The sequence below is a fragment of the Hyaena hyaena genome, unplaced genomic scaffold, assembly GCF_003009895.1.
Source record: "Hyaena hyaena isolate Hyena2069 unplaced genomic scaffold, ASM300989v1 scaffold_0, whole genome shotgun sequence".
NCBI lineage: Eukaryota > Metazoa > Chordata > Mammalia > Carnivora > Hyaenidae > Hyaena > Hyaena hyaena.
Genome location: NW_024080632.1, coordinates 6,200,704 through 6,221,118, shown reverse-complemented (window position 1 = coordinate 6,221,118; position 20,415 = coordinate 6,200,704). Strand labels below are relative to the sequence as shown.

The following is a 20,415-nucleotide window of genomic DNA, read 5'->3' as shown; positions in this document are numbered from 1 at the left end:
ATTCAGTGACACCATTACTGTGATTAAATGAGCTTATTTCCTGACAGACAGCTAATGTTACTATGTAAATTCCGTATTATTGAATTCCTACATGATCAAAAGCAGCCAATAGGGATTATATTACATAGTCAAAAAGTAGAGGTTTGACGAGAAGTAAAAGGTCTCTAGGAAATTATTTAATATATTTAGCAAAAATTTTTTTGCAAATGCACATTTATTTTCTCAGTACCCTTATGAATCCCCTCATGATAAAATATATAATTTTTTTTTCTATTATAGCAACCTCCTATTTTTACTTGGCTGTTCTATATGAACAAACCAGAACTTGAGTTTCTTATTTATGAAGGAAATCCTCACTGTAAAGAAGTATTTCTGTGTTCGGTTGTACGTGGTGGTAAAGAACTATGTTGGCATGTTTTATGCTCCTTTGATAACCTAGATCTTAAGTGAGAGTTTCCAGAGGGCTGGTCAGTTATGTTTATTTCACATAACCCTTCCCGCATGGCCCAGGAGTGAAGAGAAGTGCCTGGTACGCAGTGGCCTTGTGCAGCTCATGGATCGACTGTGTAGCCTGAGCAGCCAGACAGAGTCCAGCTCCAGTGAGAAACAAACCAAGAAGCAGAAGGTAGCCACCATGGCCTGGGCAGCTTTCCAGGTGCTTGCCAACCGCTGTGTTGAATGGGAAAAAGAAGAAGGTAAGAAGTGGGATTCCATTTTAGAGTTCATTGGTTTCTTCTGTTGATGTGTTTATTTAATTATTTGTGCTGGCTGGGGGAAAGAAAGCCTATATTAAATTACATAATCAGATGAGTTTAATCAATTAATGATTTCATGAAAGCCTCTTCATCAACATGGTTCTCTGAAAATTTATGGCCTCACTGACATTAAATAATATCCTAGCCTAGAGGGCATTGTGCTAAGTGAAATAAGCCAGACACAGGAAGACAAGTACTGAATGATCACACTTCTTTGTGGAATCTAAAAAAGCCAAACTCCTGTGGGGTGCCTGGGTGGCTCAGTTGGTTAAGCATCTGTCTTCGGCTCAGGTCAGGATCTCACATTCTTGTGAGTTCAAGCCCCATGTCGGGCTCTGTGCTGATAGCTCAGAGCCTGGAGCCTGCTTCAGAGTCGGTATCTCCCTCTCTCTACACTTTCCCTGCTTGTGGCTCTGTCTCAAAAATAATAAACATTAAAAAAATTTTTTTAAGTAAAAAAAAAAGCCAAGCTCTTCAAAACCAGGAGTAGAATGGTGGTTACTAGGAATTTTAGGAGGAGAGGGATATGGGAAGACGTAGGTCAGAGGGTCAAACTTCCAGTTATAAGGTGAATAAGTTCTACACACACACGCACACAAAACCATGCACATCGGGGCGCCTGCGTGGCTCAGTCAGTTGGGCGGCTGACTTCGGCTCAGGTCATGATCTTGGAGTCCGTGGGTTCGACCCTGTGTCGGGCTCTGTGCTGACAGCTCAGAGCCTGGACCCTGCTTTGGATTCTGTGATTCCTTCTCTCTCTGCCCCTCTCCCGCTCAAGCTTTGTATCTCTCTGTCTCAAAAATAAAATACACATAAAAAAAATTCAAAATAGAAAAAAACAAAACCATGTACACCTTTTAAAAACACATTGTACTATCTAAGTTGTCTACAAGTTGTATTTGTCAATTATACCTCGGTAAGGCTGTGGCTAGGGAGTGGGGAAAGGTAACCACCTGAATGAGTACATAAGCCAGGAAATTGAGAAGATAATCTTTCTTTTCCTTTTTGTCAATACTGCTAACAGTCTCCAAATAAATATTTTTATGAAATGGTTTAGTTACATTTTCAAGTGCCATTTCCAAATTATGTTTTTACTAATCCAGTAGAAAAAGTAAAGTTGAATATCCCATCATATCCCAGGCCTGCGTATATAACTTGTTTACTTATCTGTTTATTTTTTCACTGTGCATTTTATTGTCGAGAGCCAGGCATAAGATGAACAAGGCATTGCTCTTCCTCTTAAGAAATAGGGTGTGGTGGGAGAAATAGACCAATGAACGAATGGTTTCAGTGTGATCAGTGCCGTAATTTAGGCATATATGAAGTGCCGTGGGAGCACAGAGGTTCCTACAGGCCAGCTGTGCTAGAGAGCAGACAAAACGTCCCCAAGGAGGTGACACGTGAGTTATTCTTACAGGATAAAGAATGTTTCCATGTAGAAATAAACTGTGTGTGTAGGCACAGAGATCCAAGACAGCACAGGAAGTTCAGGAAATGACAACTAACTAATTTGTATGGCTTTATATAAGAGCTGCTTGGTGTGAGGGGAGGGGCCTCTGGAACTACAGTAAAAATGGGAAGATCCCGAAAGGTCTTTAATTGTGTTCGAGGAGAGGTAGGGTGGGAGTTTTAAAAAATGACAGGTTTTCAGGGCACCAGGAGGGCTCAGTCAGTTAAGTGTCTGACTCTTGATCTCAGCTCACGTCTTGATATCAGGGTCATGAGTTCAAGCCCCATGGTGGGTGTGGAGTCTACTTAAAAAAAAAAATTAGGGGTGCCTGGGTGGCTCAGTTGGTTAAGCATCCGACGTCGGCTCAGGTCATGATCTCACGGTTCATGGGTTTGAACCCCGCATCAGGCTCCGTGCTGATAGCTCAGAGCTTGGGCCTGCTTCAGATTCTGTGTCTCCTTCTTTATGTGTCCCTCCTCCACTCATACTCTGTCTCTCAAAAATGAATAAATGCTGGGGTGCCTGGGTGGCTCAGTCGGTTGAGTGTCCGGCTTCAGCTCAGGTCATGATCTCACAGTTCGTGGGTTTGAGCCCCGCGTCGGGCTCTGTGCTGACAGCTCAGACCCTGGAGCCTGCTTCAGATTCTGTATCTCCCTCTGTCTCTGACCCTCCCCTGGTCTCTCTCTCTCTGTCAGAAATAAAAAAACGTTAAAAAAAATTTTTTTAATGAGTAAATTCTAAAAATTTTTAATTAAAAATCAACAGGGTTGCATCACAATAAGAAAATGGTGATTCTTCCCTATTAATCAAATCATGTTCCTTGGTTTTATGTGAATTATATTCAGTTTTCATTAAAAATAATGTCTTTTCCCAACATTGAATCATTACCTTTTTTGCATGCAGATGTTATCTAATGCAGAGACACTATTTGGGTAGCTAATGGAATACTGAGTAGATTAGAGAACAGATGGGGCTGGAGGAGGGCTTTAATGCAGTGAGGCTGAGAGGGAGGATTCACCACGCCTGCAGGCTCACCGTGGCTTCCTTGGGTTCTCACCTCGCCTTTTCTTTTTTCTTTTCCTTTTTTTTTTTTTTTTTTCCTTTTTAACTCCATAGGCGGCTCCACCGAGGCCGTGCACTCAGGGCTGGCCCGTCAGGTGTCCAGCCTTCTCACCAACCATCTTGCCCGAGCGACCGAGTGCTGTGGCAACCAGGCCGCTGGGAATGATGCCCTCCAGGATGTCCTGAGTCTTCTCAATGATCTCTCACGGTAGGGAAGGCCCAGCAGAGCTGGGGGAGGACGTGGCTTTCCTCTTGAATGATTGGGGCTCCTCTGGGTGGTGGTGGTCTTTCAAACCTCTTAAATTATGAGGCCATTCTGACCTGCTCCTGCTTCAAGAACAATAGACGAAGAAAAGCATTGCAAAATAGTAGTTCCAAAGTGTGAGGATAATTTAGGTGAGTTTCTACATTATAAAATGATATCATTTGCTTTAATGTTTTGCTGGCAACAGCTGCTAGCCTTTCAAGTCGATGCAGTTGCATTAAGGAACCCCAAAATCTTCACCCTCATTATAGCAAGACGGAGAATACTCAAGACTTGTAATTGACTCACGTTCTCCTGCCGTGTCTTCAACAAGAAGACAATCTGGGGGATTCGATCCCATCTCGGGTGAGCGGCGAGGCCCACAGCAGCTTGTCAGCACGAGGCTCCTGTTCTTTGGCTTCTGCTGAACTTGGTTTTCTTCTTAGTGAGATGTCATAGGTTCAGCCGGGGCAGATGCCAGACTGTTGAGGTCTGTACAACACTATGTGCTATCCTTGGTCTTGAAGCACTCCTTAAAAAGGAACGAAGGGCTCAACGGAAAGTCTCCTAATTTGGGTTTCAAAGTTGTGGTGCTCTGTGAATCATGCTGAACGCTAGCATCGCAAAGTAAACATCGGGGAACAGCAACTGCTCAAAAATCTTTTTAAGTATTATTGAGTGGTCACTTGTGAGCTTTCATGAGATATTTACAGAAAACCTCAGATTGGCTTTCTAAAAACAGTGCCGAATCCGTATCTTCCTCATGAACCCGTTCATCCTCATTTAGGGAACTTTCACTTCTGAACTTCTACAGACCGACATGCCCAGTGTCATGTGCCTTTTCTTCCCTCTTTCCAGGAGTCACATAGGTAAAGCCATCCTGAGCCAGCCAGCCTGTGTGTCCAAACTCCTGTCCTTGCTGCTTGACCAGCGCCCATCTCCAAAGCTGGTGCTTATCATTCTTCAGCTGTGCCGGGCGGCGCTCCCGCTGATGAGCGTAGAAGACTGTGGAAACGTGGAGCTGCCACCGTGGAGCTACTCTGTTCCCTCCCTAAACAGCGAGCAGGAAGATCCCAGCGACCCAGCGTCCAAGATCGCCTCCCTGCTCTTAGCAAAGCTGGCAGATTACGTGGTCCCAGGTGAGCGGCTCCTGGTCTGAGCAGGGTGCGATGGCACCCACTTCCCAGGGCCAGCCAGATGCGCTTTCCACCGTCCATTACCCATCGCTGCCACTGTGCCTCCTGTGCTGGAGGAGGAGGAGAAGGCACAGGGAGGAAGGGAGACTCCAAAATCCAAGCTTGCCCTGTGCCGGGGAGCTGCACAAATAACGTGGCAGTTTTTCTGTTTGCTTTTCAAGGATGTCAGACAGTTCTCTCTCCAACTGCTTCTGAACCTGACACTACATTGACGAAAACCAGTCCCAAGAATTCCTTAAAAGGAGATAAAGATCCCGGAGAAGAGAGTGAAGCAGTGGATGGCAAACTGTCGATCTTTATCCACAAGCGGGAAGACCAGTCGTCCCACGAGGTTCTCCAGCCGCTGCTAAGGTGACTGATGATTGTAATAGCCACACGTCCTCAGACTCAGTAGGCCCCTTACGTAGATCACCTCTCTCCGCCCTCATGACAACCCTAAGAAGCAACTGTTATTCCTGTCATCCCTGTTGTTACAGTGGAAAAACCGAGGCAGAGCTGAATCACAGACGCAGGCCTCTGACCGCAGAGCGCAAGCTGTTATCTGTGACTCAGTACTGATTCTTCAAACCCAGCAGAGAGCAAAAGCCCTGTTGAGAGTGTGGTGTTTGTGCTCAGTGGGAGTCTACGGTGTAATTTGGGCTTTGAGAAGGAACAATGCAGTCTGGTTTTAGTGATTGGCATCTTTCAGCCATTGGTCAGTTTAAGGATACCATAGACTGCGAGGTGGAGAAATGAAACGTTTTAAAACTTTTAATTGATTGAAGTGTGAATGGTATGGTTGCTCAACAGGAAAGTATAAATATACTTACTGTCCAAAGATTACAAACCTCTGGGGCCCTGTTGTGGGAGCCAGGACGACAGGAAGGGCTGCCACAGCACACGAGGGAAGTGAGGACACGTGTGTATTCTCAGGTGGAAGACTGCTTCCTTCAAATACGGCAACTGGCGGCGCTCATGGGGTGTTGTATGAACTAATAAGCAGGGTTAGGCAGGTCCATGCTAGATGTCGGAATCCCCAAGAAGCGTTCTTGGGCATTGCAAACCTTCACAGTGCAAATTTGGGGAAGGAGTTTTTGGAGGGCCAGATTTGAGAAAGATCCAGTCATTCACACCAGGGCATCCCATCCATGCTCCGGTTAAAGTCCCCTCACCTTGGGGTTTAGGTCACTTACCAAGTGCCTCCCCGGCCTTCCCAGGATCATAGGTTCAGAATCTCGATTTTATTTGGCTCTGATCAGTACTAGGTTGCCTCACAGCATTCAGTGCCACCTTGCCCTTGCCCGTAAGACCGTTCCCTCTCTCTGCCTTCCCTTTTAGTAGCTCAGAAGGACGGCCCTTCCGACTTGGTACTGGTGCCAACATGGAGAAAGTTGTGAAAATGGATCGAGACATGACCAAGGTAACCCCGATATGGAAACATTTATTTGCCCTGACCAGGCAGGGCGTGCTTCAGGTTTTCAGGAGACGTTTTTTGTAAATTCAAGTTACCACAAGGGGGCAGAGAGAAATTGAAGTTCGTGCCTTAGTGGAAGCTGTTTTCAAGAGAGCTAGTTAGAATCAATTCATCATTAATGTTAAACTGTAAAAGAGAACTTTTGGTTTTGACCTAGAAGTTTTTTCTTAGTTCTTTTTTTTTTTTTTTTTTTTACAAATAGTTTATTGTCAAATTAGTTTCCACATAACACTCAGTGCTCATCCCCACAAGTGTCCTCCTCCATGCCCATCCCCCCCTCCCCCCCACAGTTTTTTCTTAGTTCTGTTAAGAAAGCTTTGCAACCTGTGGGCACCTGGGTGGCTCCATTGGCTAAGTGTCCAACTTCAGCTCAGGTCATGATCTCATGGTCTGTGCGTTCGAGCCCTGCATCGGACTCTGTGCTGACAGTTCAGAGCCTGGAGCCTACTTCCAGTTCTGTTATCTCCTCTCTCTCTGCCCCTCCTCTACTCACACTTGTGTCTCTCTCTCTCTCTCTGTCAAAAATAAATAAACATTAAAAAAAAAGTTTTGCAGCCTAAAACTGTAGGACACCTGGGTGGCTTAGTTGGTTGATCGTCTCACTCTTGATTTGGGCTCGGGTCACGATACCACGATTGTGGGATTGAGCCCTGCACTGGGCTCTGCGCTGAGCGTGGAGCCTGCTTACAATTCTGTCTCTTCCTTTGCCCCTCTCACCCGCTTGCACACGTCCTCTCTCTCACTCTAAAAGTAAAAAATTAAAAAGTTTTGCAGCCTAATAATACCTTAAAAGTGATAACACGTGGAAGGTTAAGAATAATAATATGTAAGAAGAAATAAAGACATGTAGCTCATAAAAAATAGAAAACTATGCCCACATTTACAAATTAAATAATAAATAAAAAAAGTAATATATCATTTTTCATCTGTCAGACAAAGTTAAGAAAGATCGATAATAGCCATTGTGGTCAAGATGAGGGTAAATAGGCCACCTCAGGTAACTAGACACCACCATGCCCTTCACCGTTCTATTGATAAGAAAAGCAAAGTAGAATCTGTATATCCCTGAATGTGGAATTGATTAAGGAAATTGTTGTGTCAATTATACCTCACTTTTTTTAATTTAAAAATTTAACTTATAGGGGCGCCTGGGTGGCTTAGTCGGTTAAGCGTCCGACTTTCGCTTAGGTCATGATCTCGCGTTCGTGGGTTCGAGCCCCGCGTCGGGCTCTGTGCTGACTGCCAGCTCAGAGCCTGCAGCCTGTTTCAGAGTCTGTGTCTCCCTCTCTCTCTGACCCTTTCTCGCTCGCGCTGTCTCTCTCTCTCTCTCCTAGAAATAAAAAAAAAAAAAAAAAAAAATTTAACTTATGTGTACAATGAAATACCATACAACTCTAAAAAGAGCTGGGTAGATCTGTGGGTACTGATATCAAAACACATTTTTGATAACTGATATAAAGAGAAAAACTGTGTGAAGTGGGATCCATGATTATGTTATGCTGGAAGTTGCATGGAAACAGGGGCACCTGGGTGGCTCAGTCAGTTAAGTGTCCGACTTCGGCTCAGGTCACGAACTCACGGTTTGTGGGTTCGAGCCCCGCGTCAGGCTCTGTGCAGACAGCTCAGGGCCTGGATCCTGCTTCATATTGTGTCTCCCTCTCTCTCTGTCTCGTCCCCACTCATGTTCTGTCTCTCTCTCTCTCTCTCAAAAATGGATAAACATTTAACAAAAATTTGCATGGAAACAAACCTAGAGGACTAACACTTGTGTGACTGGGTTGAGGACATGGGATGTTTATGGGGAAGTTAACTTTCTCCACATAGTGCTTTAACATGTGAAATTTTAGAAATGAGCCTGGGTTGCCTTGGTAACTGGGAGGCAGGCTTTCGCAGGTAAGGAAGCTGAGTGTGATGACTGTCTGAAACCTCCCTCCAGGGCGGCTGCTGTGAAGTGATTACAGAAGAGGCCGCAGCCGCTCTTCGGAAAGCAACCAAATGGGCACAGTCTGGCCTCATCGTCAGCGTTGGGCCACCTGTAGAGTCCGTCAACCCAGAGACTGTGAGCGGACTGTCCACAGGCGACAAAAAGAAAACTGCCCAGACCTCCATTTGCAGAGAGAGGAACTCGGAGCTCGCGAGGTAGTCTTTCCCTGGCCATGCTTTTCTCAGATCTGCTTTGCAATGGACTTGGTCTTTGGCCTTTTATTTTCTATCATCCCCTTGACCTGCCAGAAATGAGGACTGAGGCTTAAAATACCCAGCTGAGGTTGTGGCGGGTGAATGGGGCAGCGCTGCTGGCCCAGTGGGCAGCTGTAGCCAGAGGGTTGTATTTCTGAGAAAGTTCACTACCAGGAACACCAACTACGGCTTTTCTGAGCATTAGTAAACTCCGGTCTTACTGCCTTTGTTTCTTCCAAACGATACTTCCCACCAGCCCAAGTGTACACATAAACTTGTAAGGAGTAGAGAGAAGGAATGAGTGCTGCCTGCAGCAAGTCTGTAAGGCGTTCTCTTCTTGCAAGCCCGGAATTAGGTGTCTCCCCTCAATCCCGATGGTTTATGCGGTTCAAGGTTGAGGTCTGTTATTTCAGAGGATTCTTCAGTTACCAGAAGGCATATGAGTGAAGTGATTTTTTTTTCCTGGGGTAATTTAGCTTCTCTTTTTCTCAATGAATCCACTTTTTTTTGTATGATTAGAAAATTTTTCCATCTGATCATAACTCTCAAAGCCACCCATCTGCAATCTTAACCGTCGCTGGGCACTGACCCTTCCTCTCCTGACGCCTGCAGGACTGACCCCGTGCGGCCCTTCATCAGTGGGCACGTGGCGAACAGCATGGCCGCAGAGGTGATTGCCTTGCTTCACAGCTTGCTGATGGCGCCCGAGTCAAACGCTGCTCAGATATGGACCACAACAGCGGAAAAGGTTAGCACAGTGTCCCTGCTTAGCTGAAGACACGAGCGGGAAGTTTGTGTTCTGTTTTAGCATTTGAATCTTGCCCAGCAAGGGTCATAGTCTAGTACAGAGAGATTTCCCAAATTGGCCATATAGACTTTTAGCTGTCCCCTGCTCTTCTTCCCTCCCCCCCCCCACCACATATTTCCTTTGGTTTAGTGGTTTCACCTATGTTAATCTATGTCCCCTCTCACTGCCAGTTCTGATTTTGCAGAAAACCAAACTATTCTCAGGGAAAGAATGGAACTTCTTGTTTCTCCTTGCTTGTGTTTGATTGGCAGTGACATTAGGAAATCACGCAGCCTCAGTTTATTGGATTTGCTAAGAGTATTTACTAAATCCTGAGGAGGCCTCTGTGATTTATACTCCCGGACAGGTCTATCAGTAATTCATCACTACAAACAGGAGTCTAGTTTCCTAAAAACTAGGGCTCTGTAATCAATTCCTATTTTCCCACTGTCATTTTTCAAGTGTGTACCTTATAGCACATCCCTAAAGAAATGAGGTGTTGAGATGTAGGCAGTGTGCTGTGATGGTTTTCCTTCATGTAAGATTTTGGTTTAGCTCTGTTAACACAGTGTGTGTCCATATTCTGAGGTTGTGTTTGCAGCCCTAATTCCATAAGGAAAATGTGGCAAGGTATCAGTCAGTGGCCGTCATACCTCATAGTTATATCATCCCTCCCATAACCAAAGCCCCTTCGGGACATGGGAGCCAGGCACTGTTACACTTCGTTACTCTCAATGTCAAAAATGACCAAAGCTTGAACTCCTACCACACGGCTGCTTTTTCAATGCAGGTTCTGTCTCGTGCGCTGATGTACATTCCACAGTTGGGAAAATATGCAGAGAGCATTCTGGAAAATGGCAGCAGTAGTGGCAGGAAACTCGCCAAACTTCAGAGAATCGCCCGCCAGGCTGTCGCCGCACTGTGTGCCCTCGGAGGCTTCAAAGAGACCATCAAGATAGGGTCTGAGGTTCAGGTAACCAGCCAGCATTTCCCAAATCACTGTTGTCCCCAAGTCACTGCAGCCATTGATAAACTGATCACCTGTGAGGTGGTATCGTCCACCCAGTTGGACAGAGATCCTTAGAGCTAAACAAGGAATCTGAGAAACTCATGACTTCTAATCCACACTGTGCTGCAGATTATGTAAATACCAGTATAGTACTATATAAGGTTAACTATAATACTCATGTCCCATGGTGTCACTAGTATTTGAGTTGGGAGTTTGAGATTCTCTCATATTGAGATCACCTTGACATAGGTTTTAGGACCTCTTATTTTGCATGGTATCTGCGTTGTAATAAACATGCAGTAATTCCTGCATTCCTGCAGTGCCACCAACAACAGCTATGAATTTGCTCCTCCCCACCTGTCGCATGAGAGAGTTACATACACCATTGGAACTGATCGGTAGTTCTAATCCATCGTTGTCTCTAGGTTTTAGGTAGAGGAGTATCAGGAAGCGTCGGAGTAGTGGCTTCTATCAATGAACAGGAAGGTATAGCTACAGTCAGATTCCCACCCATAGACTGTAGAAAGACTTCGCAAGCATCAGACACATTGACTATTCCATTGTCTAGACTTTGTGTTCCAAGATCAGAGGTAAGGTGATTTTTAAATGCACTATTACATGTCACTGCAAATGGTAACCAGACTGTAATGAGTAATATGCACATTCATAGTACAGAGGCACAAATACCTGGGTATCTTAAATGCTACTTGGGATGTGTGTTTATATATTGGGCATTTATATATTATTTAATGGTAACATTTCTATGAATGTTTTCAGCTAGATGACAAGATTCATTTCTTTGGTTAGAAATATTCCACAGTATATTGTATTTTTAATTGTTTTGGTCTAGTTTGCTATTTTCTGTATGGTGATTTTATTTTTTAACTGAAATTTGAGAATTAACTCCAGATAATAATGCCCTCATTTCTTATAAACTAACTGCTTGAATTTAACTTTTTGCCATGCCCCCCCACCACCATCAGGCACTGCCTCTTCATAAACTGTCCATTACTGAGAAGGTAGTACAGGCAGTCCAGTCCATGTTGCTTCCTCAGGAGGGAAGTCTCTCTATTCATACCTCACTTCCTGCAACAGGAGATGGGTCAGCTCCTGTGATGGCAGTCGTTCGGCTCCTGGCTGAAATAAGAACAAGGTGAGCACCCGGGCCACAGAGGTGGGGCTCCTTCGGAGGGGGGGGGGGCCTCCACTCCCGGCTTATTGGGTCCACAGGTGAAGTTCATGCCAACAGGAGACCAAAGACCATTCTCTTGAGCTTTGTTGACTGCCTTTATGTTGCATTCCTCAATTTCTGCAAGTTGTGTTGCATTGTGTAATTTCTACACTTTGAAACACTTCAGCTGTTCCCCTAAGAAAAGAAGTAAGCAATCAAGGCGTGGTCTATGGATTTAAATGGTTGGGGCTACGTTAATATACGCCTGGTCCGCCACTTTCCAGACTTATGAGAAGCAAACTAGGGGCTGCCCTCATGCGTTGGTGTCAGAAGGAAGAGCAGCATTTTCTTGCAAATGCATTTATTTAGCACAAAACAACTGTAACAAGTTTCTCTTTTGGCAACGAGACTTCTAGAAAGTTCTAAGATGCATTTTTTGAATTAGGTGAGAGATCCGCATACAGATTTTCCAAGCATCTTGGTCCTTCTTGTTCCCAGGACACCAGTATTTCCTGAGGAGCGCAGTTGGAGGGAACATTTTTAAGAGCCGATGCTGGTTTCTCACATGGCACTCTGTGTCCGCCTTTAGGAGAGATGGCAACCACTCTTCCCCTCTCTGCTCGTGCAGCGGTGTCAGCACTTTGTGAGGCACCGGGAAAGTGAGATCAGTCCCGCTCAGAGAAAAAAGAGGAATGGGGAGCCTGAACCTTTTTGAAAGTTACAGGACAGAATTGATTGAAATGCTTTTACAGTTAAGTTTTTAGAGAATGAACACTGATGACTTTGAAATATTGTTAATCTTTTAACATTAAGAGCATGCCTGGTCATGGCCCAGCTTTTAGAAGACAGCTTATTCTGTGAAGAATTCATACAACAGTGTCCCGCAGCTGTTGAAGTGCTCAACCTAGTAGCCCAGGAGTGCAGTGCGGGTAAGTACCTGTGGCTTTCCTTTCCCCTCGATTTTACTGAGTGTTGTCAGCACATTTCCAATTTGATGACGGAATGCTAACATTTGTATACGCGTGCACGTGCGTACGCACACACACACACCCCAAACTGCTGAGCTCTGTGGACAGCACCTATCACAACTTTTATCCCAGGCCTGGAAACGTAAACAGCTTTTAATACGTACAAAGTAGGAAATCAGCATTTAAAAAATTTTTTTTGTTTTTCTTTTATTTTTGAGCAAGAGAAACAGCACTTGAGTGGGAGAGGGGCAGAGGGAGAGAGAGGGAAGACACAGAATTCAAATCAGGCTCTAGACTCTGAGCTGTCGACACAGACCTGACAGCAGGACTTGAACTCAAGGATGGTGATATCATGACCTGAGCCTAAGTCAGACACTTAACTGACTGAGCCACCCAGGCGCCCTGGAGACCAGCATTTTTTCATTTAACTTGAGGACCATGTCCATGTCCTCCATTAATTTCACTGCATGTGTTTCTCTATTAGAACTATGAACCTGTAAGGCTACAGATACTTTCTGACTATTATCACTGGCTACATTTGAATTCACAGTCAGGAGTTTGCACTAACCTCCATCTGTGTGTGTGTGTGTGTGTGTTTATGGAAAAGTTTAAACAAACACAAAAATAAGGGGACTAGTATAATGAACCCTCAGGTTCAACAGTTATCAATTTATGGTGAGTCCTATTTCATCTATGCTATACCCTTCCTGGATTATTTTTAAGCACTCTTAGATATCATTTTACCCTTAAATATTTTAGTATGTGTCTCTAAAAAATGCCAACTCTTTTTTTTTTAATGTTTAGATTTGAGAGAGTGTGTGTGTGCACTGAACACAAGCAGGGGAGGGGCAAAGAGAAGGAGACACAGAATCCAGAGCAGGGTCCAGGCTCTGAGCTGTCAGCACAGAGCCTGATGTGAGGCTCAAACCCATGAACTGTGAGATCATGACCTGAGCTAAAGTCGGACACTTAACTGACCGAGCCATCCAGGCACCCTCCCCCGACTCTTTATTTATTTATTTGTTTGTTTATCTGTTTATTTATTTATGAGAGAGCGAGTAAGCATAAGTGGGCGAGGATCAGAGAGAGAGGGAGAAAGGGAATCCCAAGCAGGCTCCACACTGTCAGCATGTCAGCACAGAGCCTGATGCAGGGCTCAGTCTCAAAAACCATGAGATCATGACCTGAGCCAAAACCAAGAGTCCAACGCTTAACCAGCTGAGCCACCCAGGCGCCCCTAAAAAATGACTCTTAAAAAAATAGCCACAATACCATGATCACATCTGAAAAATTAACAGTAGTCCCTCGATATTATTATCTAGTTAGTGTTCTAATTTTCTCATAAGTCATACTTGTATTTGTTTGAATCAGGATCCAACTAAAATTCTTATATTGTAATTTCATTGCTATATCTCTGAATTTCCTTTTAAAATCTAGATTCCTCTCATTATGTTTTTGCCTTACAGTTCATTTCTTTGAAGGGTTTCCCAAAGTCTGGATTTTGTGGATTGTATCTATGTGTTGTCATTTGATGTGTCCCCTGTCTTCACCTTTCTCATAAACTGGTCGTTGACTTGGGTGTTTTTAAGGGAAAACGTATGCGTTGTCCCCAAGGATGTAATTGGACTCTACGTGAAATTGTTCCAGTTAGATTAGCATTCTCCAGTGCTCTACAGCTGGCCTTTTCATGAACCGTATGGAATAAATGAGCATCTTTAACTTCCTTAATGGTTTCAGTTTTATCCTTTGTGTGTGTTGGAGTCATTTTATTATCCATATTTTTTACTATTTCTCATGCCATTTGCTTTTTCAGCCACTATCTAATCTCTTTACTAACATTTTTTTTTTCATGTGGTACCAATTTCTGTGGGTTGGTCTTTGCTCTCTCTATTCTTTATGTGTTTTACACGTCAAATTTCCCTCCTCTTTTAAGGGTAGCACTGTGGAGCCAGTTAATAAACTTCAGAGAGACCCTGAGCATAAGAATAAGAATAGAAGGAAAGGAATTTGCTAGGCTTCTCAGGGGAAATTGCTTGTCACCAAATGTTTGTCCATAACTTGGCTTTGTACTTGTGCTTGGGCCCTAGTTCCCTATCTCTGCTTTTTAGTGTTCTTGGCCTAGGTTGCATTGTAAGACCTACATTATCGATTTTTAGCGACCACGTACTTGCTGAATAAATCAGTCACTTTTCCATAGGACTCTTTGAGTATCCCTTTGTACATTTTATAGAATAAGGGAGTCTTGATTTGTGAAATTAACATCGGTACTTAATGTATAAGCTAAGAATCATCGTAATTTGGAGCGGGAGTCCCAAATGGTTTTAATAATAACCTACTTAACCCATTCTCCCTAATGGAAAGGAACTCTGTGGTCACAAAGAGTTGGATAGAAATGTTGAAGTATTTATTGTCAAAAAGGAGAAGACTGTGAGCTTATCGACATCAGTTTACATCCTAAAATGGTGTCTTATGTCAAATGTAATTGTCCTTAATGATTCATTTATTAAGTTACCAAAAAAAGCTCTTGGAGGTTTAAAGTACATATTAAAGTTTGCTAGCTTCTCAGCCATTTACCCTTGAACAGTCAACCAACCAACCAACCAACCCCTGCAGCTGGGTTACTTTGGATTACAGTTTAGATTACATCTGGGTTACAGTGGATTCTTCTAGCCCACAAGAGAGTCTCAGACTCTCCTTAGAAGAAATGCTGTTTAATAAATGATTCAAGGTGGTGGGTAGAAGAGAAAGAGTTCTTCGCTTTTTATTTTTTAACGTATCAAGATTTTTTATTTTGTGTATGAAAACGTCCTGGGAAATTTAAACACAATATCTGATTCTTTCAAATGAAAAAAAATTTTTTTCAACGAAATTTTTCCAGTATTTTACTTTATCTGGAATTAAGCAGAAGATTTGGCCATTGTCATGTTGAGTTACTCCTATCTAAATTTTATAGCTTCTCTAAACCAAGGAAAGGAATACCTAATTCCATTTGGTCTAGGAAGATCGCACTATGCTACAGAGCTTTTCCCATGAAGAAATACTTCTGTGAAGTTAACTGCTCTTTCAGCTGAAATAGCATAGGAAACAGAAATGAATACTGAAGAAAAGGTATATAGAAACCCCAAAATTCCCATGTTTTATTCTTAAAGAAGCCAGAACTTCTCAGATTCAGGTGTTTTTCCTTCTCCCTACTTTAAATCTACACATTCCCTGAGCCAGAGGTTCTTCTCAGACTTTGAAAGCTCAGAAGTTTAAAATGCTTTCTTTCCAAGCTCCACCCAAAAGTCAGAACCATCAGTTGAAGGTGGGCCTGGGCAGTTGTGATAGGAGGGGCCCTGACCTTGAAGCCGCTTCACCTGAGGAAGCTGCTGTAAGCTTTGCCTGACCCACCTTCTTGGCTTCCTTGCCACCCCTGGGCTTTCACAGCTTCTGCCTGTGGGCATTCCCTCCCTTGCGAGCCAGGCCTCTCAGCTCTTTCTCTTAGAAGGACCCCCACCCCCACAAATAGCCCACATTTAAAACCAGTCATTATTTCCTCTAGAGTTAGGTCTCCTTTCTGACTTCCCTGTTGCAGGACATACTCAGACTATTTTGAGTCTCTGATACAGAGTCAAACAGACCTCTCCTTCCTATCCTTCCACATTCAGTCAGTTGCCATGTTCTATTCTTCCTTTGAAATGCTCCTGAAATTTACCCCTTTCCTACCCATTTCCATTACCAGCTTCGTAAGTCAGGTGCTTTTTCTCTTGTGTTTAGACATATGCATTATTCTCCCAACTGTCACTGTTTGCACCTTGTCTTTCCACATCACAGTGAGCTTGCTGAAGTCCTGCTCTGTGTGGCTGTCAAGAGCACGGAGCTGTCACTAAGAGGCTGGCTTTCCTGAGCACAGTTGTCATTTACAGACTAGAATGAGTTCACAGCCAGTTCTGGTCGTTACTTGTGACTCTGGGTCTTGCCTTTTCTGCATATGGAATGTAGGAACTTTTTATTCTCACACTAGATAGCCTAAAAACTCCTCTTACATTAAGCCTACCTTCAGCAGAGAAGCCTCACCCCTGCCAGATAACTGCCATTCTTCCCCCTAAGAATTGCTTTTCCCTGACTTGATAGGATTCAAGCCATCATCATTGAAATATCTGCACACCAGTTACTGCTTGATTGTAAGGACATTGTTGCCCATATCACTCGCTGGGTCATTTGATATTCTGGGTATAAATTCTCTTGGGATAAATTTTTAATTTGAACAATAATCAGTGTTTGTCAAAGATGGGTTCTTCATGACTAGTTAGTATACGTATATAACGGACTCCATGAATCCTGTAACTGAATAGTTTCCTCTTTGATTTGTCCCCTGGGAAGCACAGGCCTGGGTGTGTCCCACCCCAACTGTAAAGAAAGGTTGGGGCACACATCCCATGGCCTGGCCTTGCATTAGGTGCCGGATGTCTGTCCATGTGGTATGAGTCAATAACTTTCTCACCAATATCCTAAGCAACCTCTGTGCTTTACTTTTACAGGACTACGTTTTTTGTGGGGGGGAGGGGAGCACAAGCGAGTGAGAGGCAGAAAGGGTGAGGGGGGCCAGAGGACTGGAAGCGGGCTCTGCGCTGACAGGCTGACAGCAGTGAGCCTGACGTGGGGCTCGAACTCACAAACAGTGAGATCATGACCTGAGCTGAAGTCAGACACTTAACTGACTGAGCCACCCAGGCACCCCTGGACTGCTTCTTATTTTCTCCTAAGACCTCTTTTTTTTTTTCAATGAAAAAAAATTTAACATAAAATTCACCATTTTGAAGTGTACACTTCATTGGGCTTTAGTATATTCACAGGGCTATGTCATCACCACTATCTATTTCCAGAACTTTTACATCCTACACAGAAACTTCGTGCCAATTACACAGTAAGTCCCCATTTTCCCTCCCCCAGCTCCTGGTAATCTCTAGTCTACCTTCTGTCTCTCTGGATTTTCATCTTCAGATCAGTAGAATCGTACAATATTTGTCCTTTTTTTTGGTCCAGTTTCTTTCACTTAGCATAATGTTTTCAGGGTTCATCCATGTTGTAGCAGATCTCAGAGGTTCGTTACTTTTTTATGGCACAATCATTTTCCTTTGTATGCATAGATCTCATTTTGCTTACTGATGAAATTATGAATACTTGTTTGTACTTTTTGGCTATTGTGGATAATGCTGCTGTAAATACCTATATACAAGAGTTTATGTAGACATATGTTTTCACTTCCCTTGGGCATATATAGGGGTGGAATTGCTGAGTCCTATAGTAATCCTGCATTTAACTTTTGAGGAACTGCTTTCTTTTTTGAGGAATTGTTTTCTGCGGTGACTGCACCATTTTACATTGCCACCAGCATTGTACTGGAGTCCTAATTACTCCACACCCTCACCAACTTCTGTGGTATCTGTCTTTTTGATCACAGTTGGCCTAGTGAGTGTGAAATGGTATCTCACTGTGGTTTTGATTTGCATTTCCTGTGACTAATGATGTTGAACATCTTTTTGTGTACTTACTGGCCATTTATCTTCTTTGGAGAAATGTCTGTATCCCCTGCCCATTTTAATTGGGTTGTCATTTTGTTGTTAAATTGTAAGAGTTCTTTATCATTTTAGCTGTCCTAGTCCCTGATCAGATATAATAGCATAAATCTTTGCTCCCATCTTGTGGGTTGTCTTTTCACTTCATTAGGAGTGTCCTTTGAAACACAGAAGTTTTTCATTTCTGTGAAGTCCACTTTATCCCATTTTTCTTTTGTTGCTTCTGCTTTTGGTGGCCTTGATCTCAGCAACCATGGCCTAATCCAGAGTTGAAGATTTATACAAATATTTTCTTCTAAGAGTTTTATAGTTTTAGCTGTAAGGTTTTTTTCAGGTCTTTGATCCTTCTTTGAGTTGTTTTTGTGTGTAGAATGAGGTACGCCTAAGACCTCTGACTCCTGACTCTCCTAGACCATTTCCCATATTGCCAGACCATCTGCAATTCCCTTCCTTCTCTGCTTATTGAAACCCTTTCTTTTCTAAAACCGAACTTAATGCTGTCTTTATGAAGCCTTCTTGGGTCATAATGAAGTCCTCACCCTCTTCTCCATGCCTGTGTTTGTGCTTAGATCCTATCACATACTGCATCCTTGGACAGTGTTCTTTCTTGTACGTGAAAATGCATGCACACATCTCCTCTGTCCTCCTAGAATGGGAAATTTGGTTCATGTATCTTTGTATTCTCCAGCATCGGCACTGTGCTTTGATCATAGAAGATGTTAAAAAGATATTAGATTTTTTAAAGTTTATTTATTTATTTTGAGAGAGAGAGAGAGGGAGGGAGACCGTGTACAAGTGGGGGAGGGACAGAGAGAGACTCTCAAGCAGACTCGGCACCATCAGCACAGATGCAGTACTCCAACTCACGAACCATGAACTCATTGACCTGAGCCAATGTTGGATGCTTAACTGACTGAGCCACCCAGATGTCCCATATACTAGATTTTTTTTAAGTCAATTTCTATACTGGGAATAGAGCATCCATTTATTGAGTGATTGCCCTGTGCCGGGGACTTGGCTAAAGGCTCCACTTGTGTTACTTCATCTCATCTTCACAACCACCTTGTGAGGCATGTGTGCCATTATTCCCTCCATTATCAGAAGGGAGATGGCATATATCTCAGTTATGAAGCCATATTCTGGATCCAGGCAGCTCAACCTCAGAACACGCACACTTGACCACATTGCTGTCTGCTGAGCTGTGTGTGGTAGACAAAGATATCTCAGGGTATTTGCTCTTTTGTAAGAATTTTGAGTAATCTTAGAAGCAATTTATTGCCTTGGCCCTACTCCAAAAGGCTTGATGCTGTCTCGGGGGTCAGGGGACTTATTTTCACGTATTCGGTGGATTCCCCTCCAGGAGAGCGACTGGCCGTTGTGGAGGTGCAGTGTGAACGACTGCGGATGCTCTACCGGGACTGTGCTCGGCCCCCACCGCCTCCACTGCAGGCCGACCGGAGACAGGTGAGCCCTGGGCCGTGCGCGGCCGCAGCGCACCGCATTAAAGGATACCAAGTGGCACATGAGTGACCTTTAGGATCAGCATTTGCAAAGCCGTTTGGAGGGAGTCACTCTGTGTGATGACGTGCTGTCGTCTTTGAATGTCCTAGGACATTGATTTGGCATCCTGAATATTGAAAGATCACAGCAAAGGAGCAAAACTCCATTTGTAAATAATTTCTTATGTTATCAATAACAGTAAAAAGCTTTTCCAAAACTTTAGGTATGTAGTCTGTCTTACAGAAATAAGCGTATATATGTAAAGAGAGACTGAGAGGTGATTAAAAAACACAAGTGGTGGAGTGTTAAGAATCGGTACCTCTGTGAATGTTCTTAGCAGCTTATTCATAATAGCCAAAAAGTGGAAACAACCCAAATGTTTATCACCTGATGAAGGAAGATGTCTTCTTTGGATATGTCCGTGCAATGGAATGCTACTCAGTCTTGGAAAGAATGAAGTAGTAACACATGCCATGACAGGGAGAGACCCTGAAATTACGCCAAGCCAAAGGAGCTAGTCACAAAAGAGCACAGGCTCTGGGATGTCACGTATGAAGTGTCCAGAACAGGCAGATCTAGAGACAGAAAGCAGGTAGACGTTGCCAGGGGCTGGGGTGGGGGGAGTGGAAGGGGTGTGAGGAGTGACTGCTAAAGGGGAAGGGCTTAAGCGGGACAAAAACACTGAAAATTGGGTGGCGGTGATGCTTGCGCAACTCCAAATAGACCAGAAACCACTGAACTGTACGCTTTAAAAGGGTGAACTATATGTTATGTGATTTATATCTGAAAACATCAGTGCATCTAGGTAAGAATATACAAAAATTGCTATTGTGATGTTTCGGTAGATTTGAAATTATTTCAAAAGAAAAAATTAGAAACATATAAAGGACAAAATGTCAACCTGAAATCTCAGCATCTCTGGTTAACGTTTTCAGCATAGCCACGTGATGTGTCACCTGTACTTTTTCATGACCACAGATCTGTGTTGTCCATACCGCTTGCCATCTAGCTTTTCTCCCTCCATAACCTTATAGTCCAGCATGCACTTGTGCCTCAGTTTTCCCATGCCGGCTTTTCTTGTTAC

At 43.6% G+C, this 20,415-nt stretch overlaps 1 protein-coding gene across 3 annotated transcripts in view; it reads left to right on the top strand.

The window, feature by feature from the left end:
- HECTD4 (HECT domain E3 ubiquitin protein ligase 4) overlaps positions 1-20,415 on the top strand; it is a 190,406-nt gene that overhangs the window by 125,167 nt on the left and 44,824 nt on the right. For all 3 annotated transcript variants that reach the window (XM_039229794.1, XM_039229724.1, XM_039229639.1), the window contains exons 34-45: positions 511-695; positions 3,322-3,475; positions 4,370-4,650; positions 4,869-5,058; positions 6,025-6,106; positions 8,097-8,299; positions 8,951-9,086; positions 9,916-10,098; positions 10,560-10,724; positions 11,118-11,287; positions 12,119-12,234; positions 19,192-19,295. In XM_039229794.1, the coding sequence (XP_039085725.1) occupies positions 511-695; positions 3,322-3,475; positions 4,370-4,650; positions 4,869-5,058; positions 6,025-6,106; positions 8,097-8,299; positions 8,951-9,086; positions 9,916-10,098; positions 10,560-10,724; positions 11,118-11,287; positions 12,119-12,234; positions 19,192-19,295 (1,969 nt within the window). The remainder of the gene's footprint in view (positions 1-510; positions 696-3,321; positions 3,476-4,369; positions 4,651-4,868; positions 5,059-6,024; positions 6,107-8,096; positions 8,300-8,950; positions 9,087-9,915; positions 10,099-10,559; positions 10,725-11,117; positions 11,288-12,118; positions 12,235-19,191; positions 19,296-20,415) is intronic.